Source organism: Antedon mediterranea, chromosome 4 (genome assembly GCF_964355755.1).
Source record: "Antedon mediterranea chromosome 4, ecAntMedi1.1, whole genome shotgun sequence".
In the NCBI taxonomy this organism is placed as follows: domain Eukaryota; kingdom Metazoa; phylum Echinodermata; class Crinoidea; order Comatulida; family Antedonidae; genus Antedon; species Antedon mediterranea.
In genome coordinates, this window is record NC_092673.1 from 21662395 (window position 1) to 21684817 (window position 22423).

At 32.1% G+C, this 22423-nt stretch overlaps 2 protein-coding genes across 5 annotated transcripts in view; both read left to right on the forward strand.

Annotated features, from left to right (window-relative positions):
- The window catches only part of LOC140046897 (uncharacterized), a 42451-nt gene extending 34497 nt beyond the window's left edge, over positions 1 to 7954 (forward strand). The window contains exons 9-14 of the mRNA XM_072091637.1: positions 508 to 646; positions 1282 to 1456; positions 2937 to 3000; positions 3341 to 3440; positions 4023 to 5760; positions 5849 to 7954. Of these exons, the coding sequence (XP_071947738.1) occupies positions 508 to 646; positions 1282 to 1456; positions 2937 to 3000; positions 3341 to 3440; positions 4023 to 4073 (529 nt within the window). The 3' untranslated portion in view covers positions 4074 to 5760; positions 5849 to 7954. The remainder of the gene's footprint in view (positions 1 to 507; positions 647 to 1281; positions 1457 to 2936; positions 3001 to 3340; positions 3441 to 4022; positions 5761 to 5848) is intronic.
- Positions 7955 to 9133: 1179 nt separating this feature from the next.
- The window catches only part of LOC140046900 (actin-binding LIM protein 2-like), a 37848-nt gene continuing 24558 nt past the window's right edge, over positions 9134 to 22423 (forward strand). For all 4 annotated transcript variants that reach the window (XM_072091643.1, XM_072091645.1, XM_072091644.1 and 1 more), the window contains exons 1-2: positions 9134 to 9549; positions 13972 to 14067. In XM_072091643.1, the coding sequence (XP_071947744.1) occupies positions 9546 to 9549; positions 13972 to 14067 (100 nt within the window). In that variant the 5' untranslated portion in view covers positions 9134 to 9545. The remainder of the gene's footprint in view (positions 9550 to 13971; positions 14068 to 22423) is intronic.

Consider the following 22423-nt stretch of genomic DNA (forward strand, 5'->3'; position numbering starts at 1 on the left):
TATAAAATAACTAAAGCATTAGGAATGTCACAATTTATATAACTATTCTCAAATGCGGCCTAGCCAATTCTACCTCTCCTTTATCCATCTCCTTATTCTTAAATGTCACAGTTAATTTCCTGTCAATGCATCTGGGACGCATTTTCCTTTGCAATAATGTGATCCGGTTAACATAATTTAGCATAAACAATAAGATGCATCGTGGGATTGTTATGAGTCACTTGGCGGGACACCAATAGCACAATTTATATCCTGGTCTATGTCTTGATTTTAAATAATGTTATTAATAATAATATTTAATAATTATTAATTTAATAATAATATTTAATAATTTAATGGTGATATTTTTTAATTATAAATTAATTTAATTAGCCCTAAAAATTGTTTTAGGACTTAACAAGACTTCTCTCCTTTTTTACTAATTTTATTTAGCTTTTTGGTTTATTTTATTTGTAACTCTATTGAGATACAACCACTGATAACTTTTTTTTTATTATCGATCCTCAGTGTAGCACCACCAAAACCAGTTGAGAAGCCAGTGGGTTGGTTTCAGCCTTTCAGTAGTGAAATGCCATGGGTACAGGAGAAGAAAGATCCTATGAAACATGAAAATCCACCAGACCCTCTTGCTAAAGTTAGCCTTAAGGTAAGATCAGGAGCTAAACTATTCACCCTTTAAAAATAAACTTAAACTGACTACTGTATTAAGCTCTGTCAAAGTTTATCTGACAACAAAATGTGATGTCCCCATATATGGACATGATAATGTCATACCACTACCATATGGCCGAGCGAGTCATATGGCCGAGCGGTTAAGGCAGGGGCGCCGTTTACCGTACCTAAAGAGCCAACAACAACATCGGCAAGGGTTCGAGGCCGACTCGCTCCTAGTTCTGGTGGTGGAACAAGTCTTCTCGGATAAGGACTATAAACCGTAGGTCCAGTGTACACAGTTATAACCTGTGTGTACTTTAAAGAACCCAGTTCATTATTCGAAAAAGAGTAGGGGTTACCCCGGTGAACTGGTTCACACAATAGCCCCTTTATCAGGGGATTACCACCTATCTGATAGGACAGTGATTAATTCACTATTGGTAATCCTTGGCCACATTGCCTAAAGACATAAAATTAAAAAAAATAAATAAAAAATATTTGGGCATATCACTACCATATTTTGAAACATCACACTTTTCTTATCAAACCAGTTTGATGAGCTTTAGATGGAGCTTTTGATTACTACCTTATAAATGACATTAATTTTAACATCTTTACATTTTACAGGAAGCCTTTGAAATACACAAACTATCCTTTATATCAAAATCAAAAGAACGTGTTAAGAAAGTTAAATTGGCAGCAGAAGAACGACAGATACAGGAGCATTACGAAAAGGAACGATTGAAAATGTTCCAAGAAGAGAAACCAAAACATGCCAATCCACATGCGCATCCGCTTAGTGGTGAGTATCTAGTAGATATTATTCAAATAATTAGGGAGCTTAATGACCTAATAACTATTTTATATTATGTATGCACTTTAGGAGCGTGCTTGCTCACTCACCCAATTCCTCATAACAGTTTTTGGTGGGTACTTGGTTTACTAGACAACTAATGACACAATATACGTAGGTCCTAAAGCCTTGTCTACGCTTTATGTGACAAAACAATGGGATGTGCCCATATATGGACATGTAGTTTGATGTGTAGAAAGTGTTTAAGTCATCGCAAATCAAAATCTCTCTACTTACAAGCTTATATTCCTCAAGTCTGATTAGCACTTAGAATAGGATATTACAAATTATTTGTTTTTAGGACTTAATATGCTGCAATTGTTTTCCTTGTTTGAAGAAGGAATGCTTGTGAACTAATTTTGATAAATGAAAAATAAAATTCAAATAAATCTTGTTCTATTCCAGAGGAAACAAACAATATAGTTACAGATGCAGCTCCCATTTCTTGTTCAGTTAAGAAATTCAGGTGATTTTAGCAAAAAACTAGGCAAACTCAAACAGGTGGTAGTATCAATTATAAGGGTAGCATTTTGTTTATTGGTGAAGGTATATAAATACATGTTTTTGGGGGAGATAATTTTGTTTGTATATTATTAGTGTGTGTTTTTTTTAATATGTATAATATTCAGGAGAAATGTGATGTACCTGTAAATCTTTATGTATACATTTTTATGTTGAACTGTTAATGAAAATGTAATATGTTTGTACTATTTCATTTCTTAAAGCAAATTAGTATATTTTTATTTGATTTGGTACTAATTTTTCATACAGTATAAACATAGATTCTATTTTGGTTTTCCTAGTTTATCAGAAACTTTAATGTCCCAAACAGAGAGTAGCTTATACTTTGGTGTTATTAGATACCCATTAGATAAGTTTCATTTTTCCCTCTTAGCTCATAAAGACCAAGATCTTGTTCAACATTTTTAATGTTTTGGCAAACTTTACACAGTTTTGTTTCTACCTCTTTAGCTCTTGTTGGTGAAGGAATTTACATACAAAACTTCAGTCAATCCATTCCATGTTATTAGTAGAGTAAAATTTCAGACAATCAAACTATAAAGACCAAAATCTTTTTCAACATTTATAATGTTTTTGGCAAACTTTAAACTTTGGACCGTAAACTTTGAACCATAAACTTTGAACCATAAACTTTGAACCTTGAGTTACTATTAGATAAGATTCATTTCTACCTCTTACCTCTTCTTGTTGGTGAAGGAATGTACATGCCAAACTTCAGTCAATCCATCCATCCATCAGGCTAGTCAAATTTCAGACAAGCAAATCATAAAGACCAAGATCTTGTTCATAATTTTGAATGCTTTGGCAAAGTTTAAACCTTAAACTTTAAAATTTAAACTTTCCACCTGAAACTTTAAACCTTGAGTTACCTTGATTTAATGCATATTTTGTGTTTTTGATTCAATAGACCAACTTCACTCGCCAAAACGAAGGGTAATGTCAAGAAAGGAAATGAAAGCACAAACAGAAAGGTAAGATTTCATTTGGTATTTAATGGCATTTTCTGATATTAATATTTGCTCCTGTACACAGTAGCATAACAACTGAAACGTTTAATTCTCCACTTAACTTTATTTCCTTTTCAAAACATATTATGTATCACAAGGTTTTTTTGCTTGTCAATCATCCAGTTTGTCATGTTAGGGTTCTCTAGGTTCATACTTTACATCTATCAAAGACACTAGTAATATACTCAATAAACGTGAAGAAGACAATGTCAAAAGGAATATCACATACTTATTAATGTTTTACTATGGGAAACATTTAATGTTGAGAATAAAATGTATTGAATTTGTTCTTTTGTTTTTCCAGGATATACAGCAATCTGCCAGAAGTAAAGAAAAAAATCGAAGGACAGAAACGTACGCAGGCAAACCAAACAAACAGACTGAGAGCACAGCTCTATAAAAAGGTAATAATTATATTTTTTTAATTTTAAAAATTATCCCTCTACTAATGAATAGTTTTGGTTTTAGCTATGTGCTGCAAGTTGCAGTGATTCAAATCAATTCAACATTCACAAACACAAGTTCTTGTCAACTTGTGATTTGCCTTACTTACTTAATCCCTTACTCTTAATCCCTTACTCTTAATCCCTTACTCTTTGTGAATTTCTTCAAGTTCTTTAACGTGCACTATGTACACAGGACAAATGGATTTACGTCCTATCCGAAGGATGAGGTAATGAGATCAAAGCATCTTGCCTAAGGATACACTTAGTATGGTACAGATAACCTCAAACCCATGCCTATCACATGCTAGTCCGATATTATCATTCACTCTCCGGTATATAAAGCACCCGCAGCGATTCCAGACGTCTCCCATCCAGAATGCAACCGGGTCCGACATTGCTTAACTTCGGTGATCTGACGAGAATCGGTGTTTCAACGCTGTATGGGCGTATCATCTTATGATTTCTACATGTATAACCAGAAACTAAAACAAGTCATAACAATTCACAATAATGATTAAAAATTGTATTCCTGTTTTTCAGAAACTTATGGAGCGTTTAAAGGGAAAACAATGGACTGGTCCAAGTATATGAAACTAACAATGGACTGGTCTGAGTATATGAAGTCAACAATGGACTACTCCGAGTATATGAAACTAACAATGGACTGGTCTGAATATATGAAGTCAACAATGGACTGGTCCAACTATATGAAACCAACAATGGACTGGTCTGAATATATGATGTCAACAATGGACTAGTCTAAGTATATGAAGTAAAAAATGGACTGGTCTGAGTATATGAAACCAACAATGGACTGGTCTGAATATATGAAGTCAACAATGGACTAGTCTAAGTATATGAAGTAAAAAATGGACTGGTCTGAGTATATGAAACCAACAATGGACTGGTCTGAGTATATGAAGTAAAAATGAACTGGTCTGAGTATATGAAACCAACAATGGACTGGTATAACTATATGAAGTCAACAATGGACTGGTCCAACTATATGAAGTCGACAATTAGATTAAAGTGTCTTTAGTTTCAAGGAAACTTTAGATAGTATGTTTTGCTATAAACTAGATTTAATAGTTTAAGAGTAATTATTGAATATTGGTAGCTGAACGAAAGTGTTGCCTGTTTATATGTATTTATGTATGGATTTAAGGGTGCTTTAAATGTATTGTATTATTGATCAATTGATTGATTAATTATGGTTGGTTAATTGATTGTTTATTATATGCATAAATTGTATTTAATACTGCTATGCATAATTTAAGCACTTTCTTTCAGACATTTTAAAGTGTTTAGTCTCTGCTGCATGGCCAAAGATGAAATCTTTTTCATAGAATGCGGTTCATTTTCTACTTAAACTATTTTGTTTCCAACTGTTTTTCAGTGTGTAATATATTACATAGATTCATAAAGAACATCACATTATTTTGACAGATTTTGTAAAATAAACTAAAAGAAATATTTGTATAATGTTTGTGCTCCACAATGTAACAGTATTTTAATTTTATTATTTCTATTTTTTCTCTTAACAGGGTCTTTTGTTGTTTTTTATTTGCCTTTATAATAAATAAATATGCTCGCCAGTTTAATAACAACCTATAGTTGTTACATTTAACTTAACGTAAGTCAATTATAATATATATTCAAATACAATATGGAAACAGATATAAGTAGAGAGTAAGTGGCTAATGTGCAGCAGTATATTATAATGTCATGACTACGTGTAACATTAACTTTTATTGTAGTTACAGGTATAAGGTATTGAAATTTGCATACAGGTGCTTGGATGTATTGAGCAAGCTATGCAAAGATAATTTAGTGTTATCTGTACGAGGTGAACACACCCATTGGTATAAACCATGGAGGAGGTATAGAGACCATTTATAATATACACAATTAGTGTATCTGTACGAGGTGGTACATCAATACACCCATTTGGTATAAGTCATGGAGGTGGTATAGAGACCATTTATAATATCCACAATTAGTGTATCTGTACGAGGTGGTACATCAACACACCCATTTGGTATAAACCATGGAGGAGGTATAGAGACCATTTATAATATACACAATTAGTGTATCTGTACGAGGTGGTACATCAACACACCCATTTGGTATAAGTCATGGAGGTGGTATAGAGACCATTTATAATATCCACAATTAGTGTATCTGTACGAGGTGGTACATCAACACACCCATTTGGTATAAGTCATGGAGGTGGTATAGAGACCATTTATAATATCCACAATTAGTGTATCTGTACGAGGTGGTACATCAACACACCCATTTGGTATAAGCCATGGAGGAGGTATAGAGACCATTTATAATATACACAGTTAGTGTATCTGTACGAGGTGGTACATCAACACACCCATTTGGTATAAGTCATGGAGGTGGTATAGAGACCATTTATAATATCCACAATTAGTGTATCTGTACGAGGTGGTACATCAACACACCCATTTGGTATAAGTCATAGAGGTGGTATAGAGACCATTTATAATATACACAATTAGTGTATCTGTACGAGGTGGTACATCAACACACCCATTTGGTATAAGTCATGGAGGTGGTATAGAGACCATTTATAATATACACAATTAGTGTATCTGTACGAGGTGGTACATCAACACACCCATTTGGTATAAGTCATGGAGGTGGTATAGAGACCATTTATAATATACACAATTAGTGTATCTGTACGAGGTGGTACATCAACACACCCATTTGGTATAAGTCATGAAGGTGGTATAGAGACCATTTATAATATACACAATTAGTGTATCTGTACGAGGTGGTACATCAACACACCCATTTGGTATAAGTCATGGAGGAGGTATAGAGACCATTTATAATATACACAATTAGTGTATCTGTACGAGGTGGTACATCAACACACCCATTTGGTATAAGTCATGGAGGTGGTATAGAGACCATTTATAATATCCACAATTAGTGTATCTGTACGAGGTGGTACATCAACACACCCATTTGGTATAAGTCATGGAGGTGGTATAGAGACCATTTATAATATACACAATTAGTGTATCTGTACGAGGTGGTACATCAACACACCCATTTGGTATAAGTCATGGAGGTGGTATAGAGACCATTTATAATATACACAATTAGTGTATCTGTACGAGGTGGTACATCAACACACCCATTTGGTGTAAGTCATGGAGGTGGTATAGAGACCATTTATAATATACACAATTAGTGTATCTGTACGAGGTGGTACATCAACACACCCATTTGGTATAAGTCATGGAGGTGGTATAGAGACCATTTATAATATCCACAATTAGTGTATCTGTACGAGGTGGTACATCAACACACCCATTTGGTATAAGTCATGGAGGTGGTATAGAGACCATTTATAATATACACCTTGGTACCAAATATAAAACACCTTGGGACCACAAGGCAGCTAGTTGTTAACATACAGATTATTTTGAGATTATGTCTGTATAATATTAATAATATTATTGCCAAGTGTACAAGACTGTATTTAATGAGACAATGTTCTCTTTTTAAAGCTTGGTTCTCACTCGCGGACGCAAAACGCGAAGACCTACGCGCAACGCAGTTAATTTGACCAATCACAAGGGGGTGACGGATCATCCAAACTGTTGCTTGTGGGAACCAAACTTTAGAAGTGTATATTTCGTGTCTAAATGGAGGAAATATTTATTTAGAAAGGGGTTCTAATAATTGCAGGATGACTATGATTACTACTACTTATTTTGATTTATTTTAATCTTAATACTTTCAAATTATGACAATATTCGGTAGATAACAAATATTAAACACTGGTATTAAGAAACTTTAATGCCAAATTATTTAAACAAATGGAAAAAAGAGAATCACAAAACACGACGCGATGGATTATTCGAACTTTCGCGTGTAAAGCTTGGTTAGCACTAGGACGTAAAGCTCTGTCTATACTATCAAACTTTATGTGACAACAAAATGTGATGTGCCCATATATGGTCAATTCACTTACGTTGCATTTCATCCTTAATTGTGTTGCGTCTCTAGTGGGAATCAAGCATTATTAGTTGTCGTTTTATATTCCGTCATGTTTTTCTCCGTAGGGTCTCTACCCAGAATCACATGGAATTATTGGAAACAACATGTACGATCCTGAAGTAAAACATAGATGTAAAACGACCTGCAACATGGCTTACGTTTTGCATCAAATAGTTTTGTGTAATCCTAATAGTTCCTTTTTTTTTAATAGAAAACTATTAATTATTTCTATTATGAAAATTATCAAATATTTAATATCATTTAAGTTACTGGTGATATGAATAATTTTACATATCTGTATAATATTATAAATATACTATTTTTAAATTAATAATTATTTACCTTTTTGTTTCCTTCAATAAACACCAGTACTAATTTAATTCAATGTTCAATGTTATTTTTTAAAAACTAATTCAATTAATTTTCATTTCTTTTCAAAAGGTCGTAAAAACAAATTTCAATTATTTTAATTGTGATGTTTGTTTTTAATAATCTGGTCTATATAACTTGTAAATATCTCATATGTATATATTAGATTTATTCATATCCTCATTCATTTTGCCTTGTTTGTATATAAATTGTTGACATTTTACTGTTTTTTTTCTTTAAACAGATAATGTGATACGGTGAATGAAATAATAAATTAAATGACGGCCTACATGATACATGCCTCGTTTTATTTACTATAGTCTACATAGAACTAATATATTCCGCAAAAAAACGCCCGTGCGTATATACATGGCATTTTTCTTGTTGATAGATTGATTGATTTTTATCTGTGCACATTTTGTTTAAACTGCAATGGTACGCCACTAAACTTTACGACGGTTTCTGAAATAATGGAACACCTCCTTGGGGACTCAACCATTCAGGACACCTATTCAATAAATGATGAATAAGTTCAGTGTGTTACACAACATTCAGGGGACACCCACCATGACTAGTATCGACAACAACTAGTATCGTTCTCGTTGCCAACCGTAAAATGTAAAGATGTATTTCCCCTAAAAATATGAAAAATAAAGATTAATAAAATCAGACTTTGAATATATTGTTTTGAATTTTTAATAAAGTTAATCACTTTCGTAGAAAAAAACGGACAACAGTTAATGTTTGTACGCTTGCAGTCAATTTGACTTTTTTTTTGCTTTAATTTCAGTTTTTAGGTAAATATATTTTTGTTCTCGATCTTTGGTCTAAGTGGATAACTATTAGGTGACTAAAATCTAATAATTATTTAAAGTTGATTTGTTTTTGTAATACAATTTTACATACATTACATTAATTTGTTGATAAAATTTGTAGGGTGAAACCGATAAAAATACATTTATTACAAACAAAATAAATTTTACCAACTTCAAAGATGAACAAAGTTATGATAACTTTAAAAATAACTAAACGACTTCTATGATCATTAAGCCTATTCTCTATTGGACTATATTTTTATTTGTATATTAATTACAATAAATGACAAAAATAATTATCAAATGTTTTGTAATTGATTACACACGGAAAAAAACTGTCAGTCAGCAGCCAGAGCCATATTATTTTATCTGCCAGCAGCTAATCAAGCCTGCCCTCAACTTTAAGCAGGTGTTTGACAGATGTTGTGGCAGATATGAATTGTCACTTTTGGCATACGTACTCTGTGAAACGAAAGAACGCTGTTTAACGTTAATGTTTGTAGTCTCAAATAACCTATTATTCTTGCTGTTTACATTGAAGAACCTTTGTTATTTTGCTTACATTTTAATATCACCGGTAGTCCATTGGTTGTGTATTGCGCGGGTACGTTGACAGCACACCTGGCAAAAGTTGTACACACAGCAGCAATTCAGCCGGAGTGAGACAGACTGATTTTTTTTGGAGGGACAGTCAGTCAGAGACTCATCAACTAGTACAGTAGGGAGGTATTCAGTCGGAATTATAGGCCTATACCTGGAAAAATTACTGCAGTGAATGACTGCTGTTTGGTATCAGAAATATTGTACAACTGTTCACTAAAACATTTGTATCAAGATGAGTAAGTAAACCTGATAGTTAAATGTAAATAAGACTTGAACCTTGAACTAACTAATGATAAGCAAGTCACAAATATTTTAGGACTTTAAATACAAGTACCCTTGTTTTTGTAGTTACTTTTAGAAAAAAAAAAATTGATTTAACGTTCAAGTACATGTTCAACCTTAAACTGATATAAAAGGATTACACATTAATCCATATGCCCACCAGGAACTTATTGTAAAGATTCTTTTTATTTAACTGGCGCAGGATGAGAATTCTGTTTATTATTATAAATACATTTATTATAAAAATGATATATTGCCCCCCCCCCCTCCTAAATGTTTTGTTTTGTTTTGAATATGCCATTATAATGTCACATAATAGCTATTCACGTTGACCAAAAACTGGATCTAAAAAAAAATAAAAAATTCCTGAAAAAATGTAATTTAAACCAATATACGTAAATTGTCTGTCGGATAATGGTTTTTGGTTAAAATTAACCGTTTCATTTGTCTTTTATAAGTGATTTATAATTATTTTTTTTTGTTTTTTTTTCTACGGAAGTGAATAACTTGATTAAAACTGCAAAATGGCCTATTCAAAATCCGATTGTTTTAATCTTAATTTGTCATGTTTTTGGGGGCAATACAATTATGTATAAACAATTTTGTTGTCATATTGAAAAAATAATATTCTTGTGTTGCAATGGGACAATGGATTGATGAATTTAAATTTGAATCACTTTAAAATAATGAATAAATGAAGTAGAATTTTATTATAGGGATTTGTAGCTAAGAGGGTTTAAAAAGCATGAATGGGACAGGTCCAACAAGGCCGTAGCAAGAGATTAAAAACAGACGAGGCAAAGATGCTTAAATATATTATTAATGTAAAATATATGAAAATCTGTGCTGGGGAAATGGTGGGTGGGTGGTGGAAATTGAAAATTTCAGACGAGGCGAGTACCTCATGTGCCTCATTCTGGCTACGGCCCTGTCCAAGGTTATATCTCTTGCTGTATGAAATTACATGAAAGATAAGCTGATGGAACTCAAGAAGAGATACTTTAATTACATACAAAGTCTACTACCCAATTTCTAAAGATAGAAGAAGATGTCAAGGCCATCTATAAAAATAAAAATTGAAGTTTAAATTTTGAATAAATTATTTATTTTAAGATTCAGGTTTTTTTTTTATCATCTTGAAGTTTTAATATCTGTACTACAGCTATATTAGATTGCTTTAAATGTAATTATTGATATAAGATATGATGTGTGATTGGTTGGTGGTGAAAAATTAAAATTCCGGAGTTATTATTTTATTTATTTTAAGATTCAGTTTTATTCAATTTAAATATTAAAAAGTTTTAATATCTGTACAGCTATATAAGATTGCAGATTGTTATCAATAAAATCAGGGCAGATTTATAGATGTTAGGTTTGTTTAGACACAGATTCCTATTTCCAAGAACTAGCTTATTGAATTAGATTTTACCATGATGTTACAATTAATCTGTGTCATCGACCGCCGATGAAACAACAAATTATACAACAAATTATTTATGTTACATGTTAATTTAAGAAGGTATAGTGCAGGCTTAGCAGATTGTATATGCAGTATGTACAGGGGTAACGGTGTTAACATGGATGACTGGCGGAGCATTGACAACAGAGATAAAGTAGTCGCAGCAAACAGGTGTTCACAGAATGAATGTATTCGGCTGGGCTGAGCAGATAATCAGCAGATCTAGCTTCACAAACTCCTTGCTGTTTATGCGAGCAGTGGGAGTAGATCACTGCAAGGTGTTTGACCAGTTGAATACTGTACGTCCAGTGGCGGATCCTAGATTTTGAAATAGAGGGGTCCATAGTCTAAAAGTAGTGAACGGAAGTGCTGAACTTAATTTGATCTTTAGCATTAGCTCTATATTTATAAATAAATTTAGAGGGCGGTCAGTCAGTAAGAATCTTGCATTAAGAAGAAGCGGTAATGCAAGACCCTTGTAGGCCTACATTGACAAACACAATCAATAAAAATCTGAGCCGCCTTCTACAGTTATTGTAGATAAATTCAATCAGTGGTGGATCCAAGATTTTGAAGTAGAGGAAGCCGGAGCAGGGCCTAAAAGTAGTGAAAATGAAGTGCTGAACTTAATTTGATGTCCCTATCTTTTACATTACAATTTGCAAAATTTAGAGGGAGATCGGGCCGGATGCCCCCCCCCCCCCCCACCCTTGAATCCGCCCCTGACAATGGTTGAGCTAACTGTGTTACTGAATTTCTTTTTGACATCATTTTTATCACAGTTTATTTGCTTTGACGTGTTCTATAATGTTACCAGTTGCTGTTAATTTTATCCTTGATAAACAGCTTGCATTAATGTTTTCTATTGATTTTATCCACATCTTTTGTGTGTAACTCTCTTCTCTTCTAAATACTTTATAATGACCTCTCATAATGTCAATGGCTTTAAAACATCAAAATGTGGTAATATGAGCTTGAAATGAAAACTTTTGAATATTAGAAAGTTATTAAAAGTACAAACATGAAACAGGATACAGTATGATAATGTATTGTTTACGCTTAAAAAGAGTCATAATATAGTACATTATGAATATTTACCTGAAAGAATAACTGTAAAATAACTGGTGAATCTCATAGGAACTGACGTACATCTGTCAAATCGGTTTATTCACCTCTAAAGATCTTTATTAATATACTTATCATGTGTCGTAATTATAAGTGTCATGCCTAAAATCATTATAATATTATAATAATTTCAATCTGTTTTAATCATTTTGATAATTATTAGTTTTCATAATCATGATAATCAAGATCTACAACTTAGTCGCTGAAACAGACAAACACAAAACGTACAACTTAGTCGCGAAAATGAATGCGCAGAAAATAACCATGTAATTGTATTTTTGGCGGTGATTGCCTTTCATATGAATTGTCATCAGTCACGCTAACTATACATTAAAAAAACATCGCCTAAATAATATATCTCTCTGAAATGAAAACATCCCATAATGACATTCTTTAATGTACTCAACAGAAACTACTAATTTTAATCAAATCTGGAAGCAACTAATAATAAAAAAATTAAATTTTTATTGTTTTTGTCATTTTTATTTCTCAAAAACAAATTTATGATAGATGAGTTAAACATCCTTATAAATAATACAACATCCTTTGACGCAATTATTATAACAGAATTGTTGTAAAGATTTTCTTATGTGAATAAACGGTAAAATTGTTTAAAGGATATGGAAGTTGTCAAGGTTACTTAGTTAGTGTAATATATAATTCGTTGACATTAAGTAATAATAATAGCTTGTACATTATGCTAATACCTCAATGCACTTAATAAAATGACAGAAACATTTAAAGAAAAGTTTATAAAAAAATGTGCGAATCTGTTAAATATTACTTACCACTGAAGTTACCATTTATAATGGATTCTACCATATTGTATAAGAGTTCGCAAACAAATTTAAAAAAAAATGAATTTAATTGTAAAAGTTAAATTTCTGAATTCAACTTATACTGACTTTGTAAATTCATAGTTGGTCAACAGCAGACCAATCAAGTTATTGATAAATTGATCGATCAGCTGATTAATATATTATTGGTTAGTGATTGATCAAAACTAATACAACTTGTCTAGCCTTGTCTATACTATCAAACTTTATGTGAAAAAAATGTGCCCATATAAAGACATGATGATGTCGTATCACTACTATATTTGCACATATCATTACCATATTTGGACACATCACACTTTTTTGTCAAACTAGTTTAATAGTGTAGACAGAGCTTTTATACAACCTGTTCTTTACAGATGATTTCTCTGTATGTCATAATGTTCTCTCTACTAAGATTTGTACAGATTTATTGATACCCCTTACAATGTCATGCCTCATTGCATCATGAAACAGAAGCTAATATTAAGAAAGCGTTGGAAATATCAAATGGACATATGTGATTATTATAGCAACAAGACACTAGTCTTGTCTTACAGCTGTTCTTATGTCATTAACAGAGCATAGATCCATCTGTACATGTAACCATACCTTTAAATGATTTATGTTCTTAACTTATTTTAAAAATGTAAGTTTAAACTTGGTAAAATCGATTTCAGAAGGAACTTCTTTCTATATGAGAACAGTCTTGGGCTCTGCTTATTTTAGTGTTTATATAAAATTCAATTGAAAACTCATGGTTAGTCTATTTCATGGCTGACTTACATGGATAAACCAACAATAGCCTATTCTTCTCAAAGAGCAAGAACCCAAGAAGTAGAATATTCACTCAACACCCACAAATGGTATAGTTCACAAACTACTGTAAACACTACCTTTCGTCAGGCCCTTATGAGAACTAACATCACAATTGAACCTCAAAATATTAATAAATATTTTTTTTGTTTTATTTTCAGAAAACGTAAAATGCCACTCATGTCAAAATCCCTGCGTTGGTGAAGCTTTGAGACACGAGAACCATTTTTTCCATCCAAAGTGTTTCAAATGTGAAGGTTGGTTTTTAATTTATTGATTAATATGTGTTAAAGACCCCTTCCCTGCAATTTTGGACGTTTTTTGGAAAATAATACATATATATCACTTTAAAAACATTAAACCATGTCATTCCTTGTCTTAAATGTACGTTTTATGGTAAATTATGATAAAAAGTGAGAAACAATGCACTACCTAAGTAGCTCGCGGCGATTGACCTCTCGTGGACGTCTTAGGCCTAGCTTAGCTAGGCTTAGTTTTGTAGGCCTAGCTGGTAAACATCGGTAACGTACGAACATCGTACGCTAGCTATACCTAGCCTGACGTTGTATAGTTGCTGCATTAATTGTCTTTCTATTTTTGCCAGACTCCGTTGATACAAATTGGGGAAATCCCGGTATTTTTGCTGAAAAGTTAGGAGTCTTCCATTTGTTTTGGCCTCACGATCGATCGAAAAGTGGGCGAATTACAGGTGAAAAACATTAATATCAATCCGCGCGCAATGCATTTTGGGATTTATAGCGGGCCGCTATAATTATTAGAATCGACTTATTTTTCACATTTTTAACCGTTTAAAGACGAAAAAAGTTATCGCAATAGGACCATAAAGTATTATTTTTACATTAAATATAGTTTGTGATCTTAAATTAGATCTAAAAAACGTAGGGAAGGGGGCTTTAAGCAAATGCTGGTAAAATGTTATAGGAAATAATACTTGAATGAATGTCATTTTACATATTATCTTCTAACTAGGGTATTTGGTCCCAATCCTACAATTATTCTTTGATAATGGTACCTTTGAGACTATAAAACGTACAATTAAGCATAAAATGAGGGCAACTCGACAGGTACCTGGCTCTAATTTGTTAAGCTAGATAAATGAAGCGTATCGGCTATGTTAGCAATTAAAATGTATCAATGTACACCTGCATATCATTATTTATTGATTTCTGAAAACGTGTATATGCTTTTTAAGTTGATTATGATTGATTTTGAGTTTTTAAAGTCTACATTTCTGAATTAGTTTTAACAACTACAAATATCATTTAGACAACATTTTCACAACAATTACATTCAATTTTAGTCTATTAGAATATTAAGTAATTGTAGTACTGTACACAATATTGTACATTTTTTTTAATGGCGGAACTGTAAAAAATAGACATCAAAAAGTAGTTCATAATTTCATTTTAGCCGTAAAAAGGCGAAGCACGCACGATAGTGCTACGTCCTTGATCAGACTGTGATTTCCTACATTTTACGATCAGCTATTTTCATTAAAGATGTAGGATCCCCCAAAAACATGAAAAATGAAGATTAAAAGAAATCCTTTAAATAAGTCATTTTGCAGTTTTAAAGAGTTATTCCGTTCTTTAAGGAACAAAAAAATTCAAAAATAAAAAGACAAAAGAAACAGTGAATTTTCACCAAAACCATTGAAGTATTTTTTGCTTTAAATTGCATTTTTTCAGGTAAATAATATGTTTTTTGACCCAGTTTTTGGACAAAATGAAAAACTATTATGTGACATTAAAATGGCATATTCAACAACAAAAATTTGAGAAAAAAAATTGTTTTTAGGGGGACAATATATCTTTGAGTCTTTAAGAACTACAACTGTTAAGGACATGGAAGAACAGCTCAATCACCTGAACAAAGAAAGTAAAAAGGTTGGCCTACAAATGCACAAAGGAAAGACTAAATTTATGACCAACTTCTTGACTCAAGAGACAATAACAATAGACAATCACCAGATTGAGAAAGTTGACAAATACAAATACATGGGACTCTGAAAATGGTCAACACCACAGAGGAGGAGATATTAACACGTGTAAAAGCAGGTTGGAGAAGCTTCGGGATGCACAAGCATATCCTGACCAACCAAGACATTCCCATGTCACTAAGAAGCAGGGTGTACAATCAATGTGTTCTAACAACTATAGTTTATGGGGCAGAGACATGGGCAACAACGAAAGAGATTAAACAAAAATTGACAACAACACAAAGAGCGATGGAAAAAAAAATGGTAAATCTATCAATACGAGACAGAGTAAAGCATACAGTAGTGAGATACGGAAAAGAACAAAAGTCAAAGACATCATGGTAAAGATCAAAGAATTGAAATAGAGATGGGCAGGACACATAGCCAGAAGAGACGACAACAGATGACGAAGAGATTGAATGAATGGCAGCCGAGGACAGGGAGAAGAAGAGGACGGCAAAAAAGAAGATGGCGTGACAACGTACATGGAAACGGCAACATAGGAAAGATCGGCAAGAAACAGAACTAAATGGAAACAGCTGGAGGAGGCCTTCACACAGCAGTGGGTGAAATAGGCTATGAGATGAGATGAGATAGGCAGTATATGTCAACAAATAAGTCTTGGTGCTCTCTCCATGATGGTTGTCATATAATGATTTGTATTTCTTTTTATTGTATGTATATATTTTTTCACCACTTTGACTAAATTTTTACATTCAAATGTCTTGCTTTTCAGGTAAACCATATTGCCTGTACCTGAGAAATAACCCATTAACAAAATTAAAAATACATTTAAAAGATGAATGTTCGGCAAAATTTTAATCTCGTTTATCTTCTTATCGTGACTGATGAGTAATTTGTACAGGAAGTGGGTGTTTTTTTCAAAGTTCTTACATTGATTAAAGAAATATTCCAAAGTAAATGCTGCATCAAGACATCCTCCTACTAATGGATGAAAACCCAATTAACAACATAATTAAGATAATTACTACTTTGAATAGTTGCATAAAACATATTTATTTTTAGTTTAAAGTCCTCTTAACAATTATTTTTTGAAATCTTTTGGTTGAATACTCCATTTTAGTGTCACTTAATAGTTATCCAATTTTACTAAAATCTGGATCAAGAAAAAAAAATAATTTACATGAAATTAATTTAATTAAAAGCAAAAAATACCTAAATTGTCTGTCAGACAATGGTTTTTTTTGTGTTAAATTTAAGTCTTTCTTTTGTCTTTTTACAAGTGAAATATTTATTGTTGTTGATTTCTTTTCTACAGAAGTGAATAACTTTATTAAAACTGCAAAATGGTTGAATATTAGATCATCTAGCATTGGTAAACTATTGTTGAAAATTTGTATGGATAAAATGTTTATACCAAAGTATTTGGTAATCATTTGATACTGTAAATAAAGTGATTACAAGAAGCTAATTACTGTGTACCAGCAGTAGGGTATCAAATATTGAGTGTTTGACATTCCAATTTAGTAATCAGAAAATCAATCAATGGTCAATTTACTATGACCACTTTCTGACCTACATTAGCCACTGTATTTACATTGCCTCAAATGGTTCAACTGTCAATTTCAATTTAATTTCTTTCAGGCAGTTATGCAAAGAGGTGTCTCTTATACCCTTCACATTCGCAAACACATTTCCCTCTCTTTTGTACCATAACAATTGCTGTTTTATGCAATTTTATAATTTCATTTTTTTACTGTATACTATGGAACGCCGTTTACGCAACATTTTGATGATATGAATTTTATGACGCGATATGTGAATGAAATGCATCGATATGAATTAAATGGTGCGATATATGAATGAAATGTTTTGAATTGAATGCTTTGAATTGAATATTTTGAATGAAATGTTTTGAATGAAATGTTTTGAATGAAATGTTTTGAATGAAATGTTTTGAATGAAATGTTTTGAATGAAATGTTTTGAATGAAATGTTTTGAATGAAATGTTTTGAATGAAATGTTTTGAATGAAATGTTTGAATTGAATTGAAAAGTCGAACTATTGGTGGCGTATGTCATTCTCGCTCGCGATTATTTTCTCAACCTCTTAGGCCTAAGCCTGGGTACCCTCATCTCCTTTCTTCCACGCTGCCTTTACAGAGAATCCTAACAGACCTGGGTTCGGAAATATGTATTCCAATGTTTCAGGTCTGTTAGGGAGTCTCTGTAAAGGATTCATATTGATGACAGCGTTGAAAGGAGATGAGGGTACCCATGCTTAGGCCTATTAAGAGGTTGAAAAAAAATCGCGAGCGGGAATGACATACGCCGCCAATAGTTTGACTTTTCAATTCAATTCAAACATTTCATTCAAAACATTTAATTCAAAACATTTCATTCAAAACATTTCATTCAAAACATTTTATTCAAAACATTCAATTCAAAACATTTCATTCAAAACATTTCATTCAAAACATTCAATTCAAAGCATTCAATTCAAAACATTTCATTCATATATCACGCCATTCAATTCATATCGATGCATTTCATTCACATATCGCGTCATAAAATTCATATCATCGAAATGTTGCGTAAACGGCGTTCCATAGTATACTGTACATACCCTCCTACCAGCATCTACATGCAGTACAGTACCTAGATACCTACCAACTTTATGGGCAGATCCATGGAAAAGATTCAACTTTAAAGCACTTAATTTTACACTTTTATGGCCACTTCCCCATCCCCCACCCCTCCTACCTTATTTAAAATTGACCTAGCTAACAACCTCCTTCAATCAACATATCTGACTACCCCTCCCAGCTATTGGACCCACCAGGGATTAACACTATTGTATCTCATTTTCCATTTTTCAGGCCATTTCTCCATTTCTCACCCCTCCCACCCTATTTAAAAATCCTGGTTACAATTGCCTATCTAGCTATAAAACCCCTCCTACCAATCTCCTAACTATTGGACCCACCATTAATACTATTGAAGTTTCATTGACCTAACTTGGTTATACATCAGATAGCAATGTTACATTGTACATACCAAGCAGTATTAACTGTATAGTGATTTATAGAACTTGATCCTGGGGAAGACAATATACCATATATTATTGGTCTTTGGAATGTACAACTGAGATGTTTTTATAAAAATTGTCACAATGTTTTTATTTTAAAGTTTAATAAATTTCCAACCTGGGAGAGAGTGAAATGTAATAGATAGCCCTGCAATAAATTAAAACTATATTTATTTTGTGTATGTAAAATCATCCTTTATTTCAAATAAAAAAACATAAGAATGTAACAAACATCCCAGGTCACAGCTTGGAGGACCATGATGCAGGGAAAAATAAGACAACAAATACAAAACATTTAAAATGTAAAAATAGTAGAAAACACATCAAAAAGGCATAAAAATGAGTGTCATAAAAAAAAAATGCAGTTGGAAATTACATTATTTATTGTTATTATTATATATATAACCTTAATATGATTTAATCTATAATAACAAAATAATGTATACCAAGGACAAATTTGTGGTAACCGGATAAAAGGCAGCGCAAAATAACCGGTTAAAAACACCCATTCCATTCGGTGTTAGAACGCCATTTAACCGATTAATGCTGGACAACTTTTAGCTGCAACACAAAATAACGGTTATTTGAGTGACAGCTGCTGACCCTGAGTCAACTACACGACAGTAACGTTTGAATTAACCACCAGGTCCAATTGCATTTTGGGTAACGATTTTTGTCGTCCACCCATTGATTTAACTGGTTATATAGCAGGACCGCAATCTTGTTATTTTTAATCCATTTTAAAATAAACAGTTAATTTGCGTTATGCAGCAGAAACAGACCCCCAGTAGACTTGTTGGGTAACTTGTACCATTTCGACTCATCAATGAAGTCTCAGATAAGGTGGTTGAACTCAAAATTAATTTCATTTTTTATCAAATTGACAGTTTATAAAATCATTAAATTCTCAAAGGGCAAAAATACATTCCAATCTCCCTTTGAAATATTTGATTTTATGAGAAAGTTATGTTGCTTTGAAGGAGCAGTTGTAGCAATATTAGATCATAAGGATTAAAACAATAACATTCTATTGTCCATCGTTGCAGCGACATCGGTGGAGTACCTAAGCCTTTAATCTCATAATGGTCCTTATATTTTCCCATTTATCATTTGTGTTTCTAAGGGAATATTTGTCATGACAAGAAAAGAAGTATTTTTGATGTTTATAGCTACACTGATATTGATTGATTAATAATTGTATTGAATACTGTATGTACACTCTTAAGTTCAATCTAAAATGTTAAATAATAGGTTTGACGGTATCTTTATTCATTCATTAAAAAAAACATACTAAAAACTGATACAGTAAAATATGGAGGAACTGACATATTTTTTACAGCAGTCATAATATAAAATAGTTAAACAAATATTTTTAATGAATAAAAGCATATAAAAAATAATTTAAGGTTTTAAAATATTTGTTATGATACTGATATGATCTCTCTTTAGTACTAGTAGTAGGCCTATAGTTCTTATAAAACTAATAGTATTTTATCAGGTACTGTACCAGAGCTCTTTACAATCAAAAAAAGGAAAGCTTGTATTATTTCATAGGTGTATTTCTCCATCAAGTTGCCTTTGGATATCTCGACATGATATCGTTCTTCGTAGAATCCAAAAGCTTATTACGATTGGAATGCACCTAGTACAAGGCCATCAGCACTAGTAATAGTATAGGTTGTCATTTTAGTTATCAATTATGACCTTAAACATACATCCTCGTTCATGTGACCCGTCATGTGACAATTAATATAATATTTTAGTATATTATTTTCTTTTCTTCACTCTCCAGTTACTTCTCTCGGTTGCTATTCTTAACCAGTTGTTTTCCTCGGGTCATTTCTCTATCCCATTTAGCCTCTTTTCCTTTATACTATTCTTAGTTGCCAAACTGTAGTCCTGAGAAGGAATTAGATTGTCAATTTTTAATCAAATCTTTATCATTTCTCATTTAAAAAAATACAGTAAAATGTGATCTTTGCTTTGAATATAACAAGTTAATTATTGACAATTAAAAGTTTGTGTATTCATTTTCTGTGGTTTGTCGTGAGAATATTAAGCCAAACAAAGCAGAAATACTATCATTATTATTAGGTCTTGTGTTATTAGCTATTAATTTACAGGTTGTGTCCCAAGGCAAACGTTGATTATGTCATTGTCTTCAAATTTGTCGGGAGGTAATTAAATTGCTCAGTCATTCAGAAAAGTGCTTTTTGTTTCCTGTAGGCTTACTTCTGCAGTAGGCTTGAGTTTAAGACGAAATACTCACAAGCTTTAAAATTAGTTCTTTGTTTATAAATAAATAAATGAAATATACCTCAAACTTTCATTGTATTATTTTTAAGCTCTGTCACTATCAAAATTTATGTGAAAAAAATGGGATGTGCCCATATAAGGATATGATGATGTTATATCAATACCATATTTGGGCATATCACTACCAATTTGAACACATCACACTTTTTTTGTCGAACTAGTTTAATAGTGTAGACAGAGTTTTAGAGTTAGAATAAAACTGTTGAATTATAACAGAATGAAAAGGATGTTAATTCCATCAGATGAAATGTGTTAATTTTTACCGGTGTTGTCTGAATATGGCATGTACCAGATTTTGTCATAAAAGAAAGGTGTCCTGATAGGATTTGTAAAATAGGTATTAAACTGTGCGTGTACCTTAATAGCCTTGTCATGATTGTCTATAATCAATAATCTATGAATCGGATTATTGATTGCGAGCTTCCAGCTATCTGGTACATTACACTGCACTATTAAAGTTGGTTTTATTTGTATTGGTATGAAATTCTACCATGCATAAAATATACCTGATGCACTCCTACAGTCATTTAATATGAAACATTAATTTACCAGTACACTCTTACTTAATTTTAATGTCATTTACCATAGGCTTCCGTGATTGTAATATTATTAACTAGACTTTTAATTTGATTTGTCAGGTCTGATATTTATACATAACAGTATACATTTAAGCATACCATGTTATGTCCTGTTTTTAAAGCCACATTCACACAAAAGCATACCATGTTATGTCCAGTTTTTAAAACCACATTCACACAAAAGCATACCATGTTATGTCCTGTTTTTAAAGCCGCATTCACACAAAAGCATACCATGTTATGTCCCGTATTTAAACCACATTCACACAAAAGAATTATACGATTTTCCATTATGAAACAAAGGATCCCATCCTCCGTTTTATGAAATTGTGATGTATATTTAGGAACCAAAGAAGCACGGATTATTATATTGGTTGCGGATGATTGATGGAGACACAATCAATTATTTGGTCAATCATTTACAAAACTAAGTTTCAAATGAAATGAAAAGTTTTTTATTTTTAAAAACTGTGTGTCAAATTTTACAATTTGAGTATCAATATACTTTAGATTGTAAATCAATTATTATTTATTAATAATTTTCTATTCCATAAACACCATGCCTATTTTTATCCATATATACATTTTGTCACGCACATGTGACAAGTTTACTCGACCTGATAAACACTTCCTCATCCATCACATCATTATTTTACGTTATTGAAATTATC